Genomic DNA, 22447 nt, shown 5'->3' with positions numbered 1-22447 from the left:
GCTTTTAACTTCTACTGGGCTTTATGAAGTTTGGGCTACAAATTTCTCATGTCAATACTTTTCTGGATTTGAGGATTTTTATTATGAATAAATAAATTGGAGTATTGTTATATTAAACCTAGAGCTACAAACTAAAAACAAACAGGTAAATGACAAAAAAAGAAAACCAGTTAAAATTGGAAAGAGGCTTCTTCATCACATAATAATTTTAATATTGTCCCTGAAATTTAATGACCCCTATAATAATTTGTTTATATATGTATTTCTTAACTAGCTATAACCTAAAATGTGTTTTAATGCATATCTTCAATTGTAGCAGAAATAAAAGTGTTTTTTTTTTCATATTGCTGATGCCTATGATTGGTGAAGTAAATTCAGCCTGCTCTACATTTAGATAGAACCCTCCCTGAGAAGTATGATTCTTTACATCTCATTTGTAGTATACCATCAGCCACACCCAGCTGGAAACAAGGACTCTGCAGCTCTCAGTCTGGCACTATGATCGCTTTGGACGCAACAGTTTCCTTGGAGAGGTGGAGATTGCTTTCGATTCATGGAACTTTGAAAATCCATGTGATGAGTGGTTTGTGCTTCAGCCCAAGGTAGGAAATACTTCGAGATTAGTCTACCAGCTACACAATTAGACAAACCTGAGCAAAACTGATGTTTCAGGCCTGAAGATGCTGAAGGCTTCTAAGGTTCAAGTAATAATCTGCAAAGATTATTATACTCTTTAATAGATATTATAAATCCATTATTTTAAAAGCTCTTCATAGATACATGTATAATATAAGAAACCATGCAATCATACATGATTAACTTTTATTACTGAAACTCATTTATCATTTGAAGATCTCCATGGATTACTTAAAAAAAAACACACACACACACACACACTATATGATCCTATTATAACAAAATAGTCTTTGTTTTTATGCCATCAAAAACAAATCCATAGAGCATGACCAATCTCAAAACATTATTTCTCTTTCCCATTCTCTACAATTCACAGCATAAGCAGGAATGGTCCCTTTGGCTCACACAAGAAAGTGACCATGAGCCAAAATATTTTTACTTTAGGGGTTCTAGCATGTTCAACCCTAGAACAGCAATGCCTTGGATTCATTATAGCCAACTAAATTTTCTTGACATTTACCATAAGTTTTTAAGTAAGAAGGAGAATGAAAAGGTTACATTTATGCTGCCAGAGATTATTCTTTATATGTAGTGGCAAAAGACCATTTGGCAAAGATAGTGAACTGAATTATCATTGGTTCCCTCATGGCCTCAAAATGTCTATGTGACCTTGGCCAAGTTCCTTTCTAACCCGTGGTATTCTAATTTGTAACATAACCATCACTATAGTAGCTGTTGTTGCAACTCTGAGACCTGGGGGATCTGAAGTGCTTGTCCCTCTTAGAGGACTGGTATTATGTTTGAATAAGCATTTTCTTTAAGGCTGTCAGCACTGTGTTAAGCACATTGTAGGCTATCTATAAAAGCTTCTTACTTAGACATTAGATTCTCAGCTTTCTACCCTTCTTTGGCTTCAATTTCAGGGTTCACACGTTGTTGACCTCCCTTCCTAGCTCCATGCATGTTAAACCTGTACATTATTATCTCTAAGTGCATGATTATTCCATACTCTGCACTATACTATTCAGAAAAGGAGAATGGTTTTCCTTTTCCAATAGTCAAAGCAATGCCTTTGGCCTGCCTGGTTCTCTTAACTCTAATTATACTATCCTTCCCATCATGAGCTAATAACTCACCAATGGGGTAAGATGCATTGGTTGGAATAAAAACATTTAAAACATAGTCTGGGCATAATGATAGGATTGCCACAAAAGAAATCAGACCCAATTGATAGAACTAATGGAGAAGTAAACAATACTAGAGAGAAAAACCAAGTGATGATTGCCATAGCCCTATTAGTGGCAGCAGTGCTGGTGCTTAATAGTCACAACCCCATGAGGTAAGTAATATTCTCCCCATATTACAGATGAAGAAGCTGAGACTTAGAAATTAAATTTAGAGTTGGGCTGTGGTGGTGCACGCCTTTAATCCCAGCACTCAGGAGGCAGAGGCAGGCAAATCTCTGTGAGTTCAAGGCCAGCCTGGTCTACCAAGTGAGTTCCAGGAAAGGCACAAAGCTACACAGAGAAACCCTGTCTCGAAAAACCAAAAAAAAAAAAAAAAAAAAAGAAGAAGAAGAAGAAGTTAAATTCAACTTACTGGTGGAGTTTTCAAACTACTGGCCTTAATGTTAGTGTAAATAACTCATAAAAATTTTAGGAGATATATTTGGCCTGTATGAAATAAAGTTTTCAAATTCTTAAGCATAATAGTAAGCATATGGCTGACATGAATGTGAGAGAGAAGGAATTACAGTTTTACCATCAAGAAAATTCATGATATCATTAACTTTTCCTGATATCATATATAAAAAATATTTGGTCATTCAGGATTAGACATTGTAAGTGAATGAAAAGCCTTACCATAAAAGTCTTAGCAGACTTAGCAGTTTTCTGTAACTTTCATTGTTTTTGTATAGTATTGTTATCAGTTGTCTGGCTAAGGTCTTTTTGCTCTGCCTGGATAGATATAAATAGGAATAAGATATTAAAGCACTGTTTTGGATAGCTGTTGTGTCACCTGGTGTTTAATAGAAGCAAACAGCAACAGGATGTGGCAGTGGCACACACCTTTAATCCCAGCACTTGGAAGGCAGAGCCAGACAGATCTCTGTGAGCTCGAGGCTAGCCTGGTCTAAAGAGCGAGATCCAGAACAGGCACTAAAACTACACAGAGAAAACCTGTCTCGAAAAAAACAAAAAAACCAACTAATTTCTTACTGTTCACAATTGTGTTGTATACTAATTGATATCTGAGAAGCTTAGGTCCTGAAGACAATTCTAAGGAACCCTTCTAGTGAATAGTACCAGCATTTTCCTTTCTCTGGTTCTTTAAGACCTCCTATCCTTTTTAAACTGCAACTCTCCACATTTTCTGCTTCTTTTATTCCTCATGGTCTTGCATTTGTACTTTCAAACTATTCAACTACTTTTATTGTTGTTTTCACTGCTCAGGATGAATCTATTACACACTTTCATTGTTGTTGCTGCTGTCATCACTTTTAAACAAGTCACATAAGCCCTTCTTTACAAATGTAGGACTGTGTTTGGACCAATCACCACATTCTCAATTTTATCACCAACAGAAGCAAGCATTTTATGCAAATTAAGGTTTGTATTTGGATCAATCACAGCACGAACTTTTATACATGTCACAATAACCATCTATGCAAATGAAGCATTGTGTTTGGAACAATCATGAAGTGGTAAGGTTTTTTTTAACCAGTTACAAACCTCTCATGCAAATGAAGCCTTATTTTTGAACCGGTTACAGCCATCAATTTTATACATGTCACAAAAAAACTACTATTCAAAATCAGGGTTGTGTTTGGGCCAATCACATTTTCCATTTTTATCACTGACAGAAGTGATCATATTATGCAAATGAAGAGTTGTATTGGACCAATCACAGCATTTTCCATAAAATCATGGACAGACGTGACCATATTATGTAAATGAGGGGGTATGTTTGGGTCAATCACAGCACTTATATTTATACCAATCACAAAAGGGCTCATACACAAAAAAGAGTTATGTTTGGATCAATCACAGCACTCACATTGAACCTATTACAAAAGGTCTCATATGCAAATTAAGGCTTCTGTTTGGACCAAACACAGCACTCACATTTATACCAACCAATCACAAAAAGCCTCATAAGCAAATGAAGGGTGTGTACAGACCAATCACAGCACTAACATTTATACCAACCAGTTACAAAATGCCTCATATGCAAATGAGGGGTGTGTTTGAATGAATCACAGCATTTTCCATTTTACCATGGACAGAAATAACATTATTATGTAATGAGGGCTGATATTTGAGTCAATTACAGCACTTATATTATACCAACCCATCACAAGCATCATATGCAAATGAATGATGTGTTTGGACCAATCACAGCACACACATTTGCACCAGCCAATCACAGAAAAGACCTCATATGCAAATACAGGGTGTGTTTGGACCAATCACAGTACTCACATTTACACCAACCAATCACAAGAGGTGTCATATGTAAATGTAGGATGTGTTTGGACCAATCACAGAATTTTCTGTTTCATCATGGACAGAAATAACATTATTATGTAAATGATGACTTGTGTTTGGACCAATCACAGCACTTAAATTTATACCAAACAATCACAAGAGGTTTCATATGTAAAGGAAAGATGTGTTTTGACCAATTACAGCACTCATATTTGCACCAACCAATCATAAAAAATGCCTCATATGCAAATGAAGTCTGTGTTTGAACCAATCACAGCACTCACATTTGTACCAACCAATCGCAAAAGATGTCAAATGAAGGCTGTGTTTGGACTAATTGCAGCACTCTCATTTATAAGAACCAATCACAAAAGGCCTCATATGCAAATGAGAGGTATGTTTGCACCAACCACACTACTCACATACCAACAAATCAAAAAAGGCATTTTATGCAAATTAAGGCTTGTGTTTGGACCAATCACAACACTCATATTACACCAACCAATCACAAAAGGCCTCACACTCAATTGAAGTCTGTGTTTGAACCAATCACAGCACTCTCATTTGCACCAAACAATCGCAAGAGACGTCATAGGCAAATGAATGATGTGTTTGGACCAATCACAGCACTTGTATTTGCACCAACCAATCACAAAAGGCTTCATATGCAAAGGAAGACTGTTTGGACTAATTGCAGCACTCTCATTTATAAGAACCAATCACAAAAGGACTCATATGCAAATGAAAGGTATGTTTGCACCAACCACAACACTCACATTCATATCAACAAATCAAAAAAGGCATCTTATGCAAATTAGGGCTTGTGTTTGGACCAATCACAGCACTCACATTACACCAACCAATCACTAAGGGCCTCATGCAAATGTAGGATATGTTTGGACCAATGACAGCATTTTCCATTATACCATGGACAGAAATAACGTTATTAGGTAAATGAGGACATGTATTTGGACCAATCACAATACTTACATTATACCAACCAATCACAAGAGGCATCATATACAAATGAAGTCTGTGTTGGGACCAATCACAGCATTCACAATAACATCAACAAGTCAGAAAAGACACCATATGCAAATTAACTGTGTATTTGTTCCAATCACAGCACTCATATTTACCAATCAATCAAAAAGGCCTCATATGCAAATGAAGTGTTGAGTTTGGACCAACTACAGCACTCACATTTGCACCAACCAATCAAAAAAGTCCCTTATAAAAATTTAGGCCTCTGTTTGGACTGATGACATCACTCACATTTAGACCAACAAATCAAAAAATGCCTCATATATAAATGAAGGATATGTTTGGACGAAGCACAGATTTTTCCATTTTATCATGGACAGAAATAAAATAATTATGTAAATGAGGACTTGCATTTGGACCAGTCATAAAAAAGGCCTCATATGCAAATTAGGGTATAATACTACCAATCACAGTACTCATATTTATACCAAACAATCACAAAAAGATTCTTATGCACATTAAGGATTGTGCTTAGACCAATCACAGCACTTATATTTATACCAACCAATCACAAGAGGATTCATATACTAATGAAGGTGTGTTTGGACCAATAAGAGTACTCACATTTACCCCAACGAATCAGAAAAAGGCCTCATATGCAAATTAAGGTGTAATTTGACCAATCATGGTACTCATATTTGCACCAACCTATCACAAGAAGCCTCATATGCAAATGAAGTCTGTGTTTGGACCAATAACAGCACTTAAATTTGCACCAACCAATCACAAAAGGCTTCTTATGCAAATTAAGGCTTGCATTTTGACCAATCACAACCTTTATATACGTTCCAACCAATCACAAAAGGCCTCATATGCAAATTAAGGATTTCTACCAATCACAAGACATGTCATATCCAAAGGAATTTTTGTTTGGACCAATCACAGTACTTACATTTACACCAACCAATCACCAAAGCCCTCATATGCTAATGAACGTGTGTTTGTACTAATCACAGCACTCACATTTTTGCCACCCAATCACAAGAGGCCTCATATGCACATCAAGGCTCTGTTTGGACCAATCACAGCACTCACACAGCAACCAATCAGAAAAGGCATTTCATGCAAATTAATGCTTGTGTTTGGACCAATCACAACACTCACATTTGCACCAACCTATCGCAATGGCTTCATACACAAATTGAGAGTGTGTTTGGACCAATCACAGCACTCATATTTGCACCAATCCATCAATCACAAAAGGCTTGTTATGCAAATTAAGTGTTGTCTTTAGACCAATCACAGTGCTCAGATTTATGCCAACCAATCACAAAATGCTTCTTATGCAAATTAAGGCTTGTGTTTGGATCCATCACACCACTCATATTCATGCCAAAGAATCACAAAAGACCTCATATGCAAATGAAGATTCATTTTGGACCAATCACTGCACTCACATTTACACCAACCAATCATAATATGCCTTGTATGCAAATTAAGGCTGTGTTTCTACTAATCACAGCACTCACATTTGCACCATCCAATCACAATTGGCAACTCATGCAAATTAATGCTTGTGTTTGGACCAATCACAGCACTTACATTTATATCAACCAATCACAAAAAGCCTCATATGCAAATGAAAGTTGTTTTTGGACCAATCTCCGCACTCACATTCGCACCAACTAATCAAAAAAGGCCTCACATATAAATGAAATGTGTTTTTGGACCAATCACTGCATTTTCTATTTTATCATGGACAGAAATTACATTATTATGTCAAGCAGGACTTGTGTTTGGACCAATCACAGCACTCACATTCATACCCACCAATCACAAGAGGTGTCATATGCAAAGTAAATTGTATTTGGACCAATAACAGCACTTACATTTGCACCAACCAATCACAAAAGGCTTCTTATGCAAATTAAGGCTTGCATTTTGACCAATCACAACCCTTATATACGTGCCAACCAATCACAAAAGGCCTCATATGCAAATTAAGGATTTCTACCAATCAAAGCACTCCCATTTACACCAACCAATCCCAAGAGGCCTCATATGCAAATAAAGGCTTTATTTGGAACAATAACAGCACTCACATTTACACCGATTAATCACAAAAGGCCTCATATACAAATTAATGTTGTATTTGGACCAATCACAACACTCATATTTGTACCAATCAATCACAAAATGCTCCTTATGCAAATTAAGGCTTCTGTTTGGACCAATCACAGCACTTATATTTATACTAACCAATCACAAGAGGTGGCATATGTTAATGAAGGTTTGTGTGGACCAAACACAGCACTTACATTTATACTAACAAATCACAAGGTACATCCTTTGCTAATGAAAGTTTGTTTTGACCAATTACAGCACTTACATTTACACCAACCAATCCCAAAAGGCCTCATATGAAATGATGGCTGTGTTTGGACCAATCACAGCACTTATACATATACCAACCAATCACAAGAGGCCTCATATGCTAATGAAGGTGTGTTTGGACCAATCACAGCACTCACATTTACACCAACTGATCGCCAAGAGGCCTAGTATGCTAATGAAGGCTGTTTGAAACAACAACAGCACTCACATTTACACTGACTAATCACAAAAGGCGTCATATACAAATTAAGGTTGTATATGGAGCAATCACAGCACTCACATTTGCACCAACCAATCACAAAAAATATTTGTATGCAAATTAAGGTTGTATTTGGACCAATCACAGCATTCACCTTTATACCAACCAATCACAAAAGGCTTCTTATGCAAATTAAGTCTTGTATTTGGACCAATCGCAGCACTTACATTTGCACCAACCAATAACATAATGGTTTGTATGCATATTAAGGTTGTATTTGGACCAAACACAATATACACATTTATACCAACCAATCACAAAAGTCTTCTTATGCAAATAAAGGCTTGTGTTTGGACCAATCACAGTACTCCCATTTATACCAATTAATCAGAAAAGGCCTCATATACAAATACAGGGTGGATTTGGACCAATCACAGCATTCACATTTACACCAACCAATCACAAAAAACTTATGCAAATTAAGTCTTGTATTTGGACCAATCACAGCACTTACATTTATACCAATCAATCACAAAAAGCCTCATATGCAAATTAAGGCTGTATTTGACCAATCACAACACTCATATTTGCAACAACCAATTACAAAAGGCCTCATATGCAAATGAAGGCTGTGTTTGGACCAATAACAGCACTCACAAATTATATCGACTAATCAAAAAAGACCTCATATACAAATTAATGTTTTTTTTTGACCAATCACAGCATTCATATTTGTACCAATCAATCACAAAAGGTTCTTGGGCAAATTAAGGCTTGTGTGTGGACCAATCACAGCACTCTCAGTAACACCAACCAATCCCAAGCAGTGTCTGATGCTAATGAGGTTGTGTTTGGAACAATCACAGCTCTCACATTACAACAACCAATCAGAAAAGGCCTGATATGCAAATACAGGGTGGATTTGGACCAATCACAGCACTCACATTTACACCAACCAATCACATAAGGGTTCGTATGCAAATTTATGGTTGTATTGGACCAATCATAGCATTCATATTTATACCAACCAATCACAAAAGGCATCTAATACAAATTAAGTCTTGTATTTCGACCAATCACAGCACTCACATTTGCACAAACCAATCACAAAAGGGTTTATATGCAAATTAAGACTTGTATTTGGACCAATCACAGCACTTACATTTGCACCAACCAATCACATAAGGGTTCCTATGCTAATTTAAGGTTTTATTGGACCAATCACAGCATTCACATTTGCACCAACCAATCACAAAAATGTTCGTATGCAAATTAAGGTTATATTTGGACCAATCACAGCATTAACCTTTATACCAACCAATCACAAAAGGCTTCTTATGCAAATTAAGTCTTGTATTTGGACCAATCACAGCACTTACATTTGCACCAACCAATCACATAAGGGTTCCTATGCAAATTTAAGTTTGTATTTAGACCAATCACAGCATTCATTTTTATACCAACCAATCACAAAAGGCTTCTTATGCAAATTAATCTTGTATTTGGACCAATCACAGCACTTACATTTGCACCAAATAATCACATAAGGGTTCCTATGCAAATTTAAGGTTGTATTTAGACCAATCACAGCATTCATTTTTATACCAACCAATCACAAAAGGCTTCTAATGCAAATTAAGTCTTCTGTTTCGACCAATCACAGCACTCACATTTGCACCAATCACAAACGGGTTCATATGCAAATTAAGGTTGTATTTGTACCAATCACAACATTCACATTTGCACCAACCAATCACAAAAATGTTCGTATGCAAATTAAGGTTATATTTGGACCAATCACAGCATTAACCTTTATACCAACCAATCACAAAAGGCTTCTTATGCAAATTAAGTCTTGTATTTGGACCAATCACAGCACTTACATTTGCACCAACCAATCACATAAGGGTTCCTATGCAAATTTAAGTTTGTATTTAGACCAATCACAGCATTCATTTTTATACCAACCAATCACAAAAGGCTTCTAATGCAAATTAAGTCTTCTGTTTCGACCAATCACAGCACTCACATTTGCACCAACCAATCACAAACGGGTTCATATGCAAATTAAGACTTGTATTTGTACCAATCACAACATTCACATTTGCACCAACCAATCACAAAAATGTTCGTATGCAAATTAAGGTTATATTTGGACCAATCACAGCATTAACCTTTATACCAACCAATCACAAAAGGCTTCTTATGCAAATTAAGTCTTGTATTTGGACCAATCACAGCACTTACATTTGCACCAACCAATCACATAAGGGTTCCTATGCAAATTTAAGGTTGTATTTAGACCAATCACAGCATTCATTTTTATACCAACCAATCACAAAAGGCTTCTTATGCAAATTAAGTCTTATATTTGAACCAATCACAGCACTTACATTTGCACCAACCAATCACATAAGGGTTCCTATGCAAATTTAAGTTGTAGTTAGACCAATCACAGCATTCATTTTTATACCAACCAATCACAAAAGGCTTCTAATGCAAATTAAGTCTTCTGTTTTGACCAATCACAGCACTCACATTTGCGCGAACCAATCACAAACGTGTTCATATGCAAATTAAGGTTGTATTTGTACCAATCACAACATTCACATTTGCACCAACCAATCACAAAAATGTTCGTATGCAAATTAAGGTTATATTTGGACCAATCACAGCATTCACCTTTATACCAACCAATCACAAAAGGCTTCTTATGCAAATTAAGTCTTGTATTTGAACCAATCACAGCACTTACATTTGCACCAAACAATCACATAAGGGTTCCTATGCAAATTTAAGGTTGTATTTAGACCAATCACAGCATTCATTTTTATACCAACCAATCACAAAAGGCTTCTAATGCAAATTAAGTCTTGTATTTGGACCAATCACAGCACTTACATTTGCACCAAACAATCACATAAGGGTTCCTATGCAAATTTAAGGTTGTATTTAGACCAATCACAGCATTCATTTTTATACCAACCAATCACAAAAGGCTTCTAATGCAAATTAAGTCTTATGTTTCGACCAATCATAGCACTCACATTTGCACCAACCAATCACAAACGGGTTCATATGCAAATTAAGGTTGTATTTGTACCAATCACAACATTCACATTTTCAACAACCAATCACAAAAATGTTCGTATGCAAATTAAGGTTATATTTAGACCAATCACAGCATTAAGCTTTATACCAACCAATCACAAAAGGCTTCTTATGCAAATTAAGTCTTGTATTTGGACCAATCACAGCACTTACATTTGCACCAACCAATCACATAAGGGTTCCTATGCAAATTTAAGGTTGTAGTTAGACCAATCACAGCATTCATTTTTATACCAACCAATCACAAAAGGCTTCTTATGCAAATTAAGTCTTGTATTTGAACCAATCACAGCACTTACATTTGCACCAACCAATCACATAAGGGTTCCTATGCAAATTTAAGGTTGTATTTGGACCAATCATAGCATTAACCTTTATACCAACCAATCACAAAAATGTTCGTATGCAAATTAAGGTTATATTTGGACCAATCACAGCATTAACCTTTATACCAACCAATCACAAAAGGCTTCTTATGCAAATTAAGTCTTGTATTTGAACCAATCACAGCACTTACATTTGCACCAAACAATCACATAAGGGTTCCTATGCAAATTTAAGGTTGTATTTAGACCAATCACAGCATTCATTTTTATACCAACCAATCACAAAAGGCTTCTAATGCAAATTAAGTCTTCTGTTTCGACCAATCACAGCACTCACATTTGCACCAACCAATCACAAACGGGTTCATATGCAAATTAAGGTTGTATTTGTACCAATCACAACATTCACATTTGCAACAACCAATCACAAAAATGTTCGTATGCAAATTAAGGTTATATTTAGACCAATCACAGCATTAAGCTTTATACCAACCAATCACAAAAGGCTTCTTATACAAATTAAGTCTTGTATTTGAACCAATCACAGCACTTACATTTGCACCAACCAATCACATAAGGGTTCCTATGCAAATTTAAGGTTGTAGTTAGACCAATCACAGCATTCATTTTTATACCAACCAATCACAAAAGGCTTCTTATGCAAATTAAGTCTTATATTTGAACCAATCACAGCACTTACATTTGCACCAACCAATCACATAAGGGTTCCTATGCAAATTTAAGGTTGTATTTAGACCAATCACAGCATTCATTTTTATACCAACCAATCACAAAAGGCTTCTAATGCAAATTAAGTCTTCTGTTTTGACCAATCACAGCACTCACATTTGCACGAACCAATCACAAACGTGTTCATATGCAAATTAAGGTTGTATTTGTACCAATCACAACATTCACATTTGCACCAACCAATCACAAAAATGTTCGTATGCAAATTAAGGTTATATTTAGACCAATCACAGCATTAAGCTTTATACCAACCAATCACAAAAGGCTTCTTATGCAAATTAAGTCTTGTATTTGAACCAATCACAGCACTTACATTTGCACCAAACAATCACATAAGGGTTCCTATGCAAATTTAAGGTTGTATTTAGACCAATCACAGCATTCATTTTTATACCAACCAATCACAAAAGGCTTCTAATGCAAATTAAGTCTTCTGTTTCGACCAATCACAGCACTCACATTTGCACCAACCAATCACAAACGGGTTCATATGCAAATTAAGGTTGTATTTGTACCAATCACAACATTCACATTTGCACCAACCAATCACAAAAATGTTCGTATGCAAATTAAGGTTATATTTACACCAATCACAGCATTAACCTTTATACCAACCAATCACAAAAGGCTTCTAATGCAAATTAAGTCTTCTGTTTCGACCAATCACAGCACTCAACATTTGCTCCAACCAATCACAAACGGGTTCATATGCAAATTAAGGTTGTATTTGTACCAATCACAACATTCACATTTGCACCAACCAATCACAAACGGGTTCATATGCAAATTAAGGTTGTATTCGGACTAATCACAGCATTAACCTTTATACCAACCAATCACAAAAGGCTTCTTATGCAAATTAAGTCCTGTATTTGGACCAATCGCAGCACTTACATTTGCACCAACCAATCACATAACTGTTCATATGCAAATTAAGGTTATATTTGGACCAATTACAGTATTCACATTTATACCAACCAATCACAAAAGGCTTCTTATGCAAATTAAGTCTTGTGTTCGGACCAATCACAGCACTCACAGTTTTGCCACCCAATCATGAAAGCTTCTTATGCAAATGCCGGCTTGTGTTTGGCCCAATCACAGCAACCATATTTATGCCAACCAATCACAAGAGGCCTCATATGCAAATGCAGGCTATGTTTTGACCAATGCCAGCACTCATATTTGCACCAACCAATCACAAAAGGTTTCATATGCAAATTAAGGCTTGTGTTTGGACCAATCACAGCATTTACATTTATACCAACCAAACATAAAAGGCTTCTTATGCAAATTAAGACTTTTATTTGGACCAATCACAGCACTCATATTCATGCCAAAGATACACAAAAGGCCTCATATGCAAATGAAAGCTGTTTTTGGACCATTAACAGCACTCACAAATTACATCGACTAATGAAAAAAGGCCTCATATACAAATTAATGTTGTATTTTGACCAATCATAACACTAATGAAGGTGTGTTTGGACCAATCACAGCGCTCACATTTGCACCAACCAATCCCAAGAGGCCTCATATGCAAATTCAGGGTATGTTTGGACCAATCACAGCACTCACATTTGCACCAACCAATCACATAAGGGTTCATATGCAAATTAAAGTTGTATTTGGACCAATCAAAGCATTCACATTTATACCAACTAATCAGAAAAGGCTTCTTATGCAAATTGTCTTGTATTCGGACCAATCATAGCACTTACATTTATACCAACCAATCACAAGACATGTCATATCCAAAGGAATTTTTGTTTGGACCAATCACAGTACTTACATTTACACCAACCAATCACCAAAGCCCTCATATGCTAATGAACGTGTGTTTGTACCAATCACAGTACTTGCATTTTTGCCACCCAATCACAAAAGGCTTTTCATGCAAATGCATGCTTGTTTTTCACCCAATCACAGCAACCAAATTTATGCCAACCAATCACAAGACGCCTCATATGCAAATCAAGGCTCTGTTTGGACCTATCACAGCACTCACACAGCAACCAATCAGAAAAGGCATTTCATGCAAATTAATGCTTGTGTTTGGACCAATCACAGCACTCACATTTGCACCAACCTATCGCAATGGCTTCATACACAAATTGAGAGTGTGTTTGGACCAATCACAGCACTCATATTTGCACCAATCCATCAATCACAAAAGGCTTGTTATGCAAATTAAGTGTTGTCTTTAAACCAATCACAGTGCTCAGATTTATGCCAACCAATCACAAAATGCTTCTTATGCAAATTAAGGCTTGTGTTTGGATCCATCACACCACTCATATTCATGCCAAAGAATCACAAAAGACCTCATATGCAAATGAAGATTCATTTTGGACCAATCACTGCACTCACATTTACACCAACCAATCATAATATGCCTTGTATGCAAATTAAGGCTGTGTTTCTACTAATCACAGCACTCACATTTGCACCATCCAATCACAATTGGCAACTCATGCAAATTAATGCTTGTGTTTGGACCAATCACAGCATTTACATTTATATCAACCAATCACAAAAAGCCTCATATGCAAATGAAAGTTGTTTTTGGACCAATCTCCCCACTCACATTCACACCAACTAATCAAAAAAGGCCTCATATATAAATGAAATGTGTTTTTGGACCAATCACTGCATTTTCTATTTTATCATGGACAGAAATTACATTATTATGTCAAGGAGGACTTGTGTTTGGACCAATCACAGCACTTACATTCATACCAACCAATCACAAGAGGTGTCATATGCAAAGTAAATTGTATTTGGACCAGTCACAGCACTCACATTTATACCAACCAATCACAAAAGTTCTCATATGCATATGAACGGTTGTGTTTGGACCAATAACAGCACTTATATTTACACCAATCACAAAAGGCTTCATATGCAATGAATGGTTGTGTTTAGACCAATCACAGCAGTGTAAGTTCTTTTTAACCACTTCAAATCCTCTTATGCAAATATAGGTTTGTGTTTTCACCAATCATTGCACTCTTTTTTTTTTTTTATCTTACAATACAGTTCAGTTCTACATATCAGCCATGGATTCCCTTGTTCTCCCCCCTCCCGCCCCTCTCCCTTTCCCACCAGCGTACTCTCCATTCCTACCTCCTCCAGAGCAAAGCTTCCCCCAAGGACTGAGATCAACCTGATAGACTCAGTCCAGGCAGGTCCAGTCACCTCCTCCCAGGGCTATCCAAGCAACCCTGCATAAGCCCCAGGTCTCAAACAGCCAACTCATGCAATGAGCACAGGACCCGGTACCACTGCCTAGATGCCTCCCAAACAGATCAAGCCAATCCACTGTCTCACCCATTCAGAAGGCCTGATCCAGTTGGGGGACCCTCAGCCATTGGTTCATAGTTCATGTGTTTGCATTCATTTGGCTATTTGTCCCTGTGCTTTATCCAACCTTGGTTTCAACAATTCTCGCTCATATAAACCCTCCTCTTTCTCGCTAATTAGACTCCCGGAGCTCCACCCGGGGCCTAGCCATGGATCTCTGCATCCAGATCCCTCAGTCCTTGGATGGGGTTTCTGGCATGACTATTAGGGTGTTTGGCCATCCCATCACCAGAGTAGGTCAGTTCTGGCTGTCTCTCGACTATTGCCAGCAGTCTTTTGTGGGGGTATCTTTGTGGATTTCTGTGGGCCTCTCTAGCACTTTGCTTCTTCCTTTTCTCATGTGGTCTTCATTTACCATGGTCTCCTATTCCTTGTTCTCCCTCTCTGTTCTTGATCCAGCTGGGATCTCCCGCTCCCCCAAGCTCTCTTTCCCTCGACCCTCGCCCTTCATTGCCCCCACTCATGTCCAGGCTGTTCATGTAGATCTCATCCATTCCTCCGTCATTGGGCAATCCCGGTGTCTTTCTTGGGGTCCTGTTTTCCAGGTAGCCTCCCTGGTGATGTGAGTAGCAGTCCAGTCATCCTTGTTCCACCTCTAGTATCCTCCTATGAGTGAGTACATACCATATTTGTCTTTCTGAGTCTGGGTTACCTCACTCAGGATGATTTTTTCTAGATCCATCCATTTGCCTGCAAATCTCATGATGTCATTGTTTTTCTCTGCTGAGTAGTATTCCATTGTGTATTTGTGCCTCAATTTATTTATCCATTCTTCAGTTGAAGGGCATCTAGGTTGTTTCCAGGTTTTGGCTATTACAAACAATCACAGCAGTGTAAGTTCTTTTTAACCACTTCAAATCCTCTTATGCAAATGAAGGTTTGTGTTTTCACCAATCATTGCACTCTTTCTTTTATAGCAGTCTCTTTAGACCAATTATAGCACTGTCACTTTTTTATTAGTCTGTTTTGCACTAATCATTGCAAACAACTTATATAAATGAAAGGTTGTATTTGAGTCAATTATATCAATCACTATTCTACCAATTATAACAGCCCTCCTATGCAAATATAGGGCTGCATTTGCACCTCTTGTAATTATTTGCACCAATCAGTGCATTGTTCTTTTTGAGCTAATCATAGCAATTATTTTATCCAAATGAAGGTATGTGTTTGTACAAACCATGACATTTTCTTTTTACTATCAGTCACACCAGTTCCTGTTCTAAGCACACAAGAAACATACTTTCCCTCTAACATGCCTATGTAGACTTACTCTAAACTCACCTAGAGTTTACCAAGGCTCATGATATTAAAGATTTTAGTACAGACTGTATGTACAACCCAACATCTGAGCACTGCAAGACTAAAGTACCTGGCTCATGTTGTATGGACATAGCAGCTGCCTTGTCACCAACTTCCTTCTGTGCTGCCTTCACAAGACCTGGTGCATGCATCCTGACCTGGCAGAGATGGTAAACCACAAGTGCTCATCTCCATCAGAGGCAACTGAAAGTGTCCTATAAAAACTAGTATGGCTGGCACCACCAGATTTCTACAAAGTTAAAAGACTTGAAAATTTCCCCTCTCTGCTCTGCACAGATTTTGTTCAGATTGCACATTAAAAGGAGCTGATAAATGGCTGCCAATAATATTGTAACTGTTGATAGTTCAGTCCATCTTCTCCAGCAGATCATTTGCATGTGAAAGATTCATACTTCTTTGACAAGCATATGTCTACTGATGAAAAGACTGAAGAAATCATGAAATAAGGCAAGGTACTTCACCAAATGGTGATCCACTACCTCCACCTTTACAATATCCATATGGTTCTTCCATCAAAGAATAAGCACATCCACCTTAAGAATAAGGTAATAAAGAAGAGCCATACTGTCCACTTGTAAGTTGGTCTGATTATATAGTGCTAACAAATAATGAGGTTCCACTAAACTTGCCTAAAACCTAAGAACTTTGTGCCTACAAAAAAATATAATGAGGTATTTGCTGTGTCACATGCATTGTGGAGCCATCTTGCTGGTCCCATGTTTCCCAAATTTTAAAGACATAGGAAGCCTTACAAAACACAGGCTGGTGAGTTATCTCAGCAGGTAAAAGCAACTGCCCTGTGTGCCTGGCAACCTTAATTGGATCCCCAGAATCCATGAAAAGTTGGAAAAAGAGAAACTATTTGTCTTAGTTAGGGTTTCTATTTCTGTGAAGAGACACCATGACTACATTAACTCATAAAGTAAAAACATTTACATAATGGCAGGAAACATGGTGGCGTGTAGGCAGACATGGTGCTGGAGAAGGAGCTAAGAGACCTACATCTTTGATCCACAGGCAACAGGAAGTGAACTGAGACACTTCCTCCAACAAGCCATACCTACTCCACCAAAGCTTCACCTCCTAATAATGCCACTCTCTATGAGCTTATGGGAGCCAATTAAAGTCAAACCACCATACTATTCTACAAAGTTGTCCTCTATCTCCACACATATGCCATGGCATGTGTGCCCACACACACACACACACACACACACACACACACCATAGAACATATGCAAATGAAAGTTGTGTTTGGATGAGTCACAGCACTCATATTTACACCAACCAATCACAAAAGGCCTCATATGCAAATGAAGGGTGTGTTGTACAGCTGATTTCTACAAAATTTCTTGATTTTCTTGTGAATAAAATAAAGGCAATAACAAACTGTGAAAAAAAATTCCAGTACAAATGATTTGAAATAGTCTCCTTCCTGTGCCAGTCATTTCAGCTGCTTATAATTTATTGTGAACTGCCCTAGAGACTTGATGTTTTTAATCTATTGCCCGGCTGATGTGGAGTGTGAACTGTAGGGACTGATTTCTCTCCTAATAAAAGATCAAAATTAATAGTCCTTAATATTTTAGAAATACTGACTTCCTTTTGCAGTGAAAATGATGGAGCAATATACTGTTGTACTGCACATTGACTGTGCTTCTGAAAGTCCCTTAGTACTGAGAGCTTTGTTTTTGTTAGATACTACAAAAGAAACCAGTGAGGAGGCTGGTACTGACAGAAAATGAATTCAAGATGTCAAACTTGAGTAGTATAAAGTACTTTCACAGCCTAACTTCCATTTCATTGTGTGACATGGGACTCTTCATTACCTATAACTCATCATCCTTTTGAAAGCCATGTTAGGTAGTTAGACAAGAAGTGTGTGTCAGTATGAATTGCCATCCAAGCCTTCCCAGGAGGTGCTAGTAGAAAAACAAGGACCTCTGGAAAGCAGCAGCAAGCTTAAGTGGTTTTCCAAGGAAAATGTTCTCTTATTTTGCCTTCAAGCAGAAAGTAAATGTACATTTCTGTGGAATTATTACCTAGCTAAAAGCTGCTCTTTACTTGACAGTGTTGGCACTTTTGTCTGTAATTTCTTTCCCCACCTTCCACCTGCAAATGCACTGGGATGTCTGGCTTTTCCATGGAAGTGGATTAGTCTTTTCAGACAGCACCAGACAGTGAGTGGCATCTGATTATTTCACACACACATCTGCTCTGAGAGTCTTGATAATTTCCTACTGCTTTGGGGTATAGTTTTAATCAGTGCTGCCTCTTTTCCTGGCACTGAAGTGCTCACTTGATATGACTCAGCTTTGGTTGTAGCCCAGCAGGCCATACCTTTATTTTCAAATAAATATGGCTCCCCATTGTTTTCACATCCACCTTCCATGACCTCCCAGTCTTAGCAGGTGGAAAGCCCTCAGACTAATGGAATAAGCTTTGTCTGGGAGCATGGAGAACCCTAATGCCATAGGAGGGAAAGTTTCCTGGGACTGGGGCAGATTCTCTCATCAGTTACTGACTACTGAAGGCCAACAGACACTCATACTCTTGTACTTCTATGTAGGGCAGTTCTTTCCTGGCCTGTTCCTGGAGCTACCCTGTGTTTTAGTTTCATTTCATTTCATTTACTGTTGCAAATACCCTGACAAAAAGCAACAGAATGAAGGAAAAGGTTTATTTGGCTTACAATTCCAGATTACTGTCCATCATTTTAGGGAAAGTCAAGGCAGGAACCCAAGCAGTTTAGGAATGTTAGGTTCATAGTCAAGAGCAAAAAGAGAAATAATGCATATTGGATCCTTGATTGCTTGCCTTCATCTAGCTTTCGCATGTCTAATAAAATTCAGAATCTTCCTGATTATTTAATCCTGCTGGCCATGGTGGATTAGGTCTTTCCATGTGCTGGTTAGGTTTTTGCTTGTTTGTTTGTTTGGTCGTTTGTTTGTTTGGTTTTGTTATTGGTGGTAGTGGTTGTCAAGGTGACATAAGCTAGGATCTCAGTAAAGGGAATCTCAGTTGAGGAAATGTTCCTATCATATTGCCATGTAAACAAGTCTGTGAGGCATTCTTTGAATTAGTGTTTGATATGGAAAGGTCCAGCCCACTGTGGGTGATGCCACCCTGGGTCATGGGGCAGGTGGTCCTGGCTTGTATAAAACAAGAAGCTGAGCAGGCCATGGGTGTGAGCCAGTAAGCAGTCTTCCTCCATGGTATCTGCTTCAGTTCCTGCCCTGACTTCCCTTCATGATGGACTGGGAGCTGTCAGGAAAACTAAACCCTTTCTGCCCTAGGTTGCTTTCGGCTATGGTGTCTTTAAAACAGCAACAGAAAACAAACTAGAACACCAATCAAAACTTTCCACAGCCGTGGCCACAGGCCAACCTAGATAATTCCTTTATTGAAACTTTTCCCAAGTGATCTACATTGTATCAAGATGACAGTTAAACCCAACTACCACACTTTAGGACTGAGCAAATATTACCCCCACTGAACTTCTCCTGCTATCACATACTTGTTAAGCATTTTTTAAAATTTTTATTTATTTTTTATTTTAAGTGCATTGGTGTTTTGCCTACATGTAGATCTGTGTGAGGGTGCCAGATCCTGTGGAACCAGAGTTATAGACAGTTGTGAGCTGCCATGTGGGTGCTAGAAATTGAACCCAGGTCCTCTGAATCAGCAACCAGTGCTCTTAACCTCTGAACCATCTCTCCAGCCCCTTGTTAAGCATTTTTAACTTTTAGTTTCTCTTCTCTATTCTTAGTAAAGTCATTGGCATGAATTCATGTTTTGAAGTCCTCTGAGTGAATTCAAAATAGAGACTTATTTCCATACTCCTTGTTATTGCTTCTCTACACACAAAGCTTTGGTCATACCCAGCTTCCAACAATCTAAACCCATTTTACTCAGTCCCTGTCATATTTTTCTCATACTTCTTTCTAAATTCATTTAGACAGAAATAACAAAATTTCTGTCCATATGAGCCACATATCCACTGTCTATTCACCCACTGATATACACACAGGCTGCTTAGAATTTTTAGCTATTGTGGAAAGCATTGCAATGAACACAAGAGTACAAAACTCTTTTTGAAATATGGAGTTCATTTCCTTTGGTCATATAACCAATAGAAGGTTTGCTGAATAATACGGTAGTACTGGTTTTTATCTTTATTTTTTGAGAAGCATCCATGCTACTTTGTATTACAGCTTTGTTAATTTGCATTCCTACTAACAATGTGCAATTATTTCCTTTTACAGTTGTGCATGTCATCTTTGTAGTAATTTTGAGCACTATTCATAAGTCTGTTGACCACTTCCATGCATTCTTTTGAGAAGTTTAGCAAGTTTATTGGCTTTCCTATTGAGTTACTTGAGTTCCCTATGTATCTTGGTTACTTCCTCCTTATCAGATGCAGTTATTTTCTCACATCACCTAGATTGTCTCTTTACTTTGTTAATTGTTTCCCTTGTTATACAGAAGTATTGAAATTGTTGTGATCTCAGGTTATAAGATGTGATCCCATTTGTCTGTTTTTGCTTTTGTTTCCTATACTTTTGAGATCATATCCCCCCACTGCCAAAAAATATGGTTGACAAAATCAATGCCATGGAACTTACCCCCTACACTTCCCAAATTATTTTCTAGTTGTCTTACCATTTCAGGTATTACAGTTAAATCTCTAATCCATTTTATTTTGATTTTATGTATGGTATATAATACTTATATAGGATAAGTATTTAGTTTTATTCTTCTGTCTGTAGACATCCAATCTGTCCAGCACTATTTATTAAAGCTATTGTCCTTTGTCTTTGTGTGTTGCTGGTACTTGTCTTAGTCACTGTTTTAGTGCTATGAAGAGACACTTTGACCACAGCAACTGTTATAAGAGAAAGCATTTAACTGGAGTCTTGCTTACAGTTTCAGAGGTTCAGTCCATTATCATCATGACAGGGAGCATGGTGGCATGCAGGCAGACATGGTGCTGGAGAAGTAGTTAAGAACTACATCCTGATCTGTAGGGAGGGAGTTGGGGGAGGGAGAGGGAGAGAGAGACAGAGAAACTGAGTAGACCTGTCATGGGCTTTTGAAACCTCAAAGCCAACCTCCCAGTGACACTTCCTCCAACAAGGTCACACCTCCTAATCCTTTTCTAATAATGTCACTCCTTTGTGACTAAGTATTCAAATATATGAGCCCATGGGAGTACATTCTTATTCAAACCACCACAGTACTTTTATTGAAAATCAGTTGACCACAAATTCCTGGATTTATTTCTGGGATCTTCAATAGGTTCCATGTGCCTATTTGGTTATTTTTTTATGCTAGTACCATATTGTTTTGATTACTTTCACAAGGTAGCACACATTTGTTTCAGTATAAAACAAATAAATATACATTTATATACAAATGTTGATAGGAAACGTTTAATATTGTTTGAATATATGTTTCGCAAATAAAATCTGACTATATTTTCCTTTTATTGATTTCATTCTTAATGCATTATCTTCAACAATTTCTAATGTGTAATATAAAGTGAAATAAGAACACTTTTAAATAAATTTTTTTCTAAATATTCATAATTGTTCTAATCTTCTACAGTTTTAAGGCCACATAAACCAACAACTTGGCATTCAAATATTTGTTCCTCTAAAGTAGTCTAATTTCTATAGTGACAGCTGTCTTTGTCCACAAATCAATTTATGTAATATTGAGTTATATAATTACCATACAAATGTATCTGTCATATAGAGACTTATACCCCTGACTCTCTGTGGGCATGAATTGATGAGAGCAAATACACATGGTCTTTGTAGAGGCAATCCTGCTCATTTTAAGGATAGACTACATTAATCTGATGAATTAGA

At 37.4% G+C, this 22447-nt stretch overlaps 1 protein-coding gene across 4 annotated transcripts in view; it reads left to right on the top strand.

The window, feature by feature from the left end:
• Nucleotides 1-22447, top strand: part of Sytl5 (synaptotagmin like 5) — a 119569-nt gene that overhangs the window by 85039 nt on the left and 12083 nt on the right. For all 4 annotated transcript variants that reach the window (XM_076562825.1, XM_042268986.2, XM_042268985.2 and 1 more), the window contains one exon: nt 441-602. In XM_076562825.1, coding sequence (XP_076418940.1) covers nt 441-602 — 162 coding nt within the window. The remainder of the gene's footprint in view (nt 1-440; nt 603-22447) is intronic.

The sequence above is a fragment of the Peromyscus maniculatus genome, chromosome X (genome assembly GCF_049852395.1).
Source record: "Peromyscus maniculatus bairdii isolate BWxNUB_F1_BW_parent chromosome X, HU_Pman_BW_mat_3.1, whole genome shotgun sequence".
In the NCBI taxonomy this organism is placed as follows: Eukaryota; Metazoa; Chordata; class Mammalia; order Rodentia; family Cricetidae; genus Peromyscus; species Peromyscus maniculatus.
The sequence above is the reverse complement of the archived record's forward strand: the minus strand, read 5'-3'. Positions and strand labels throughout refer to the sequence as shown.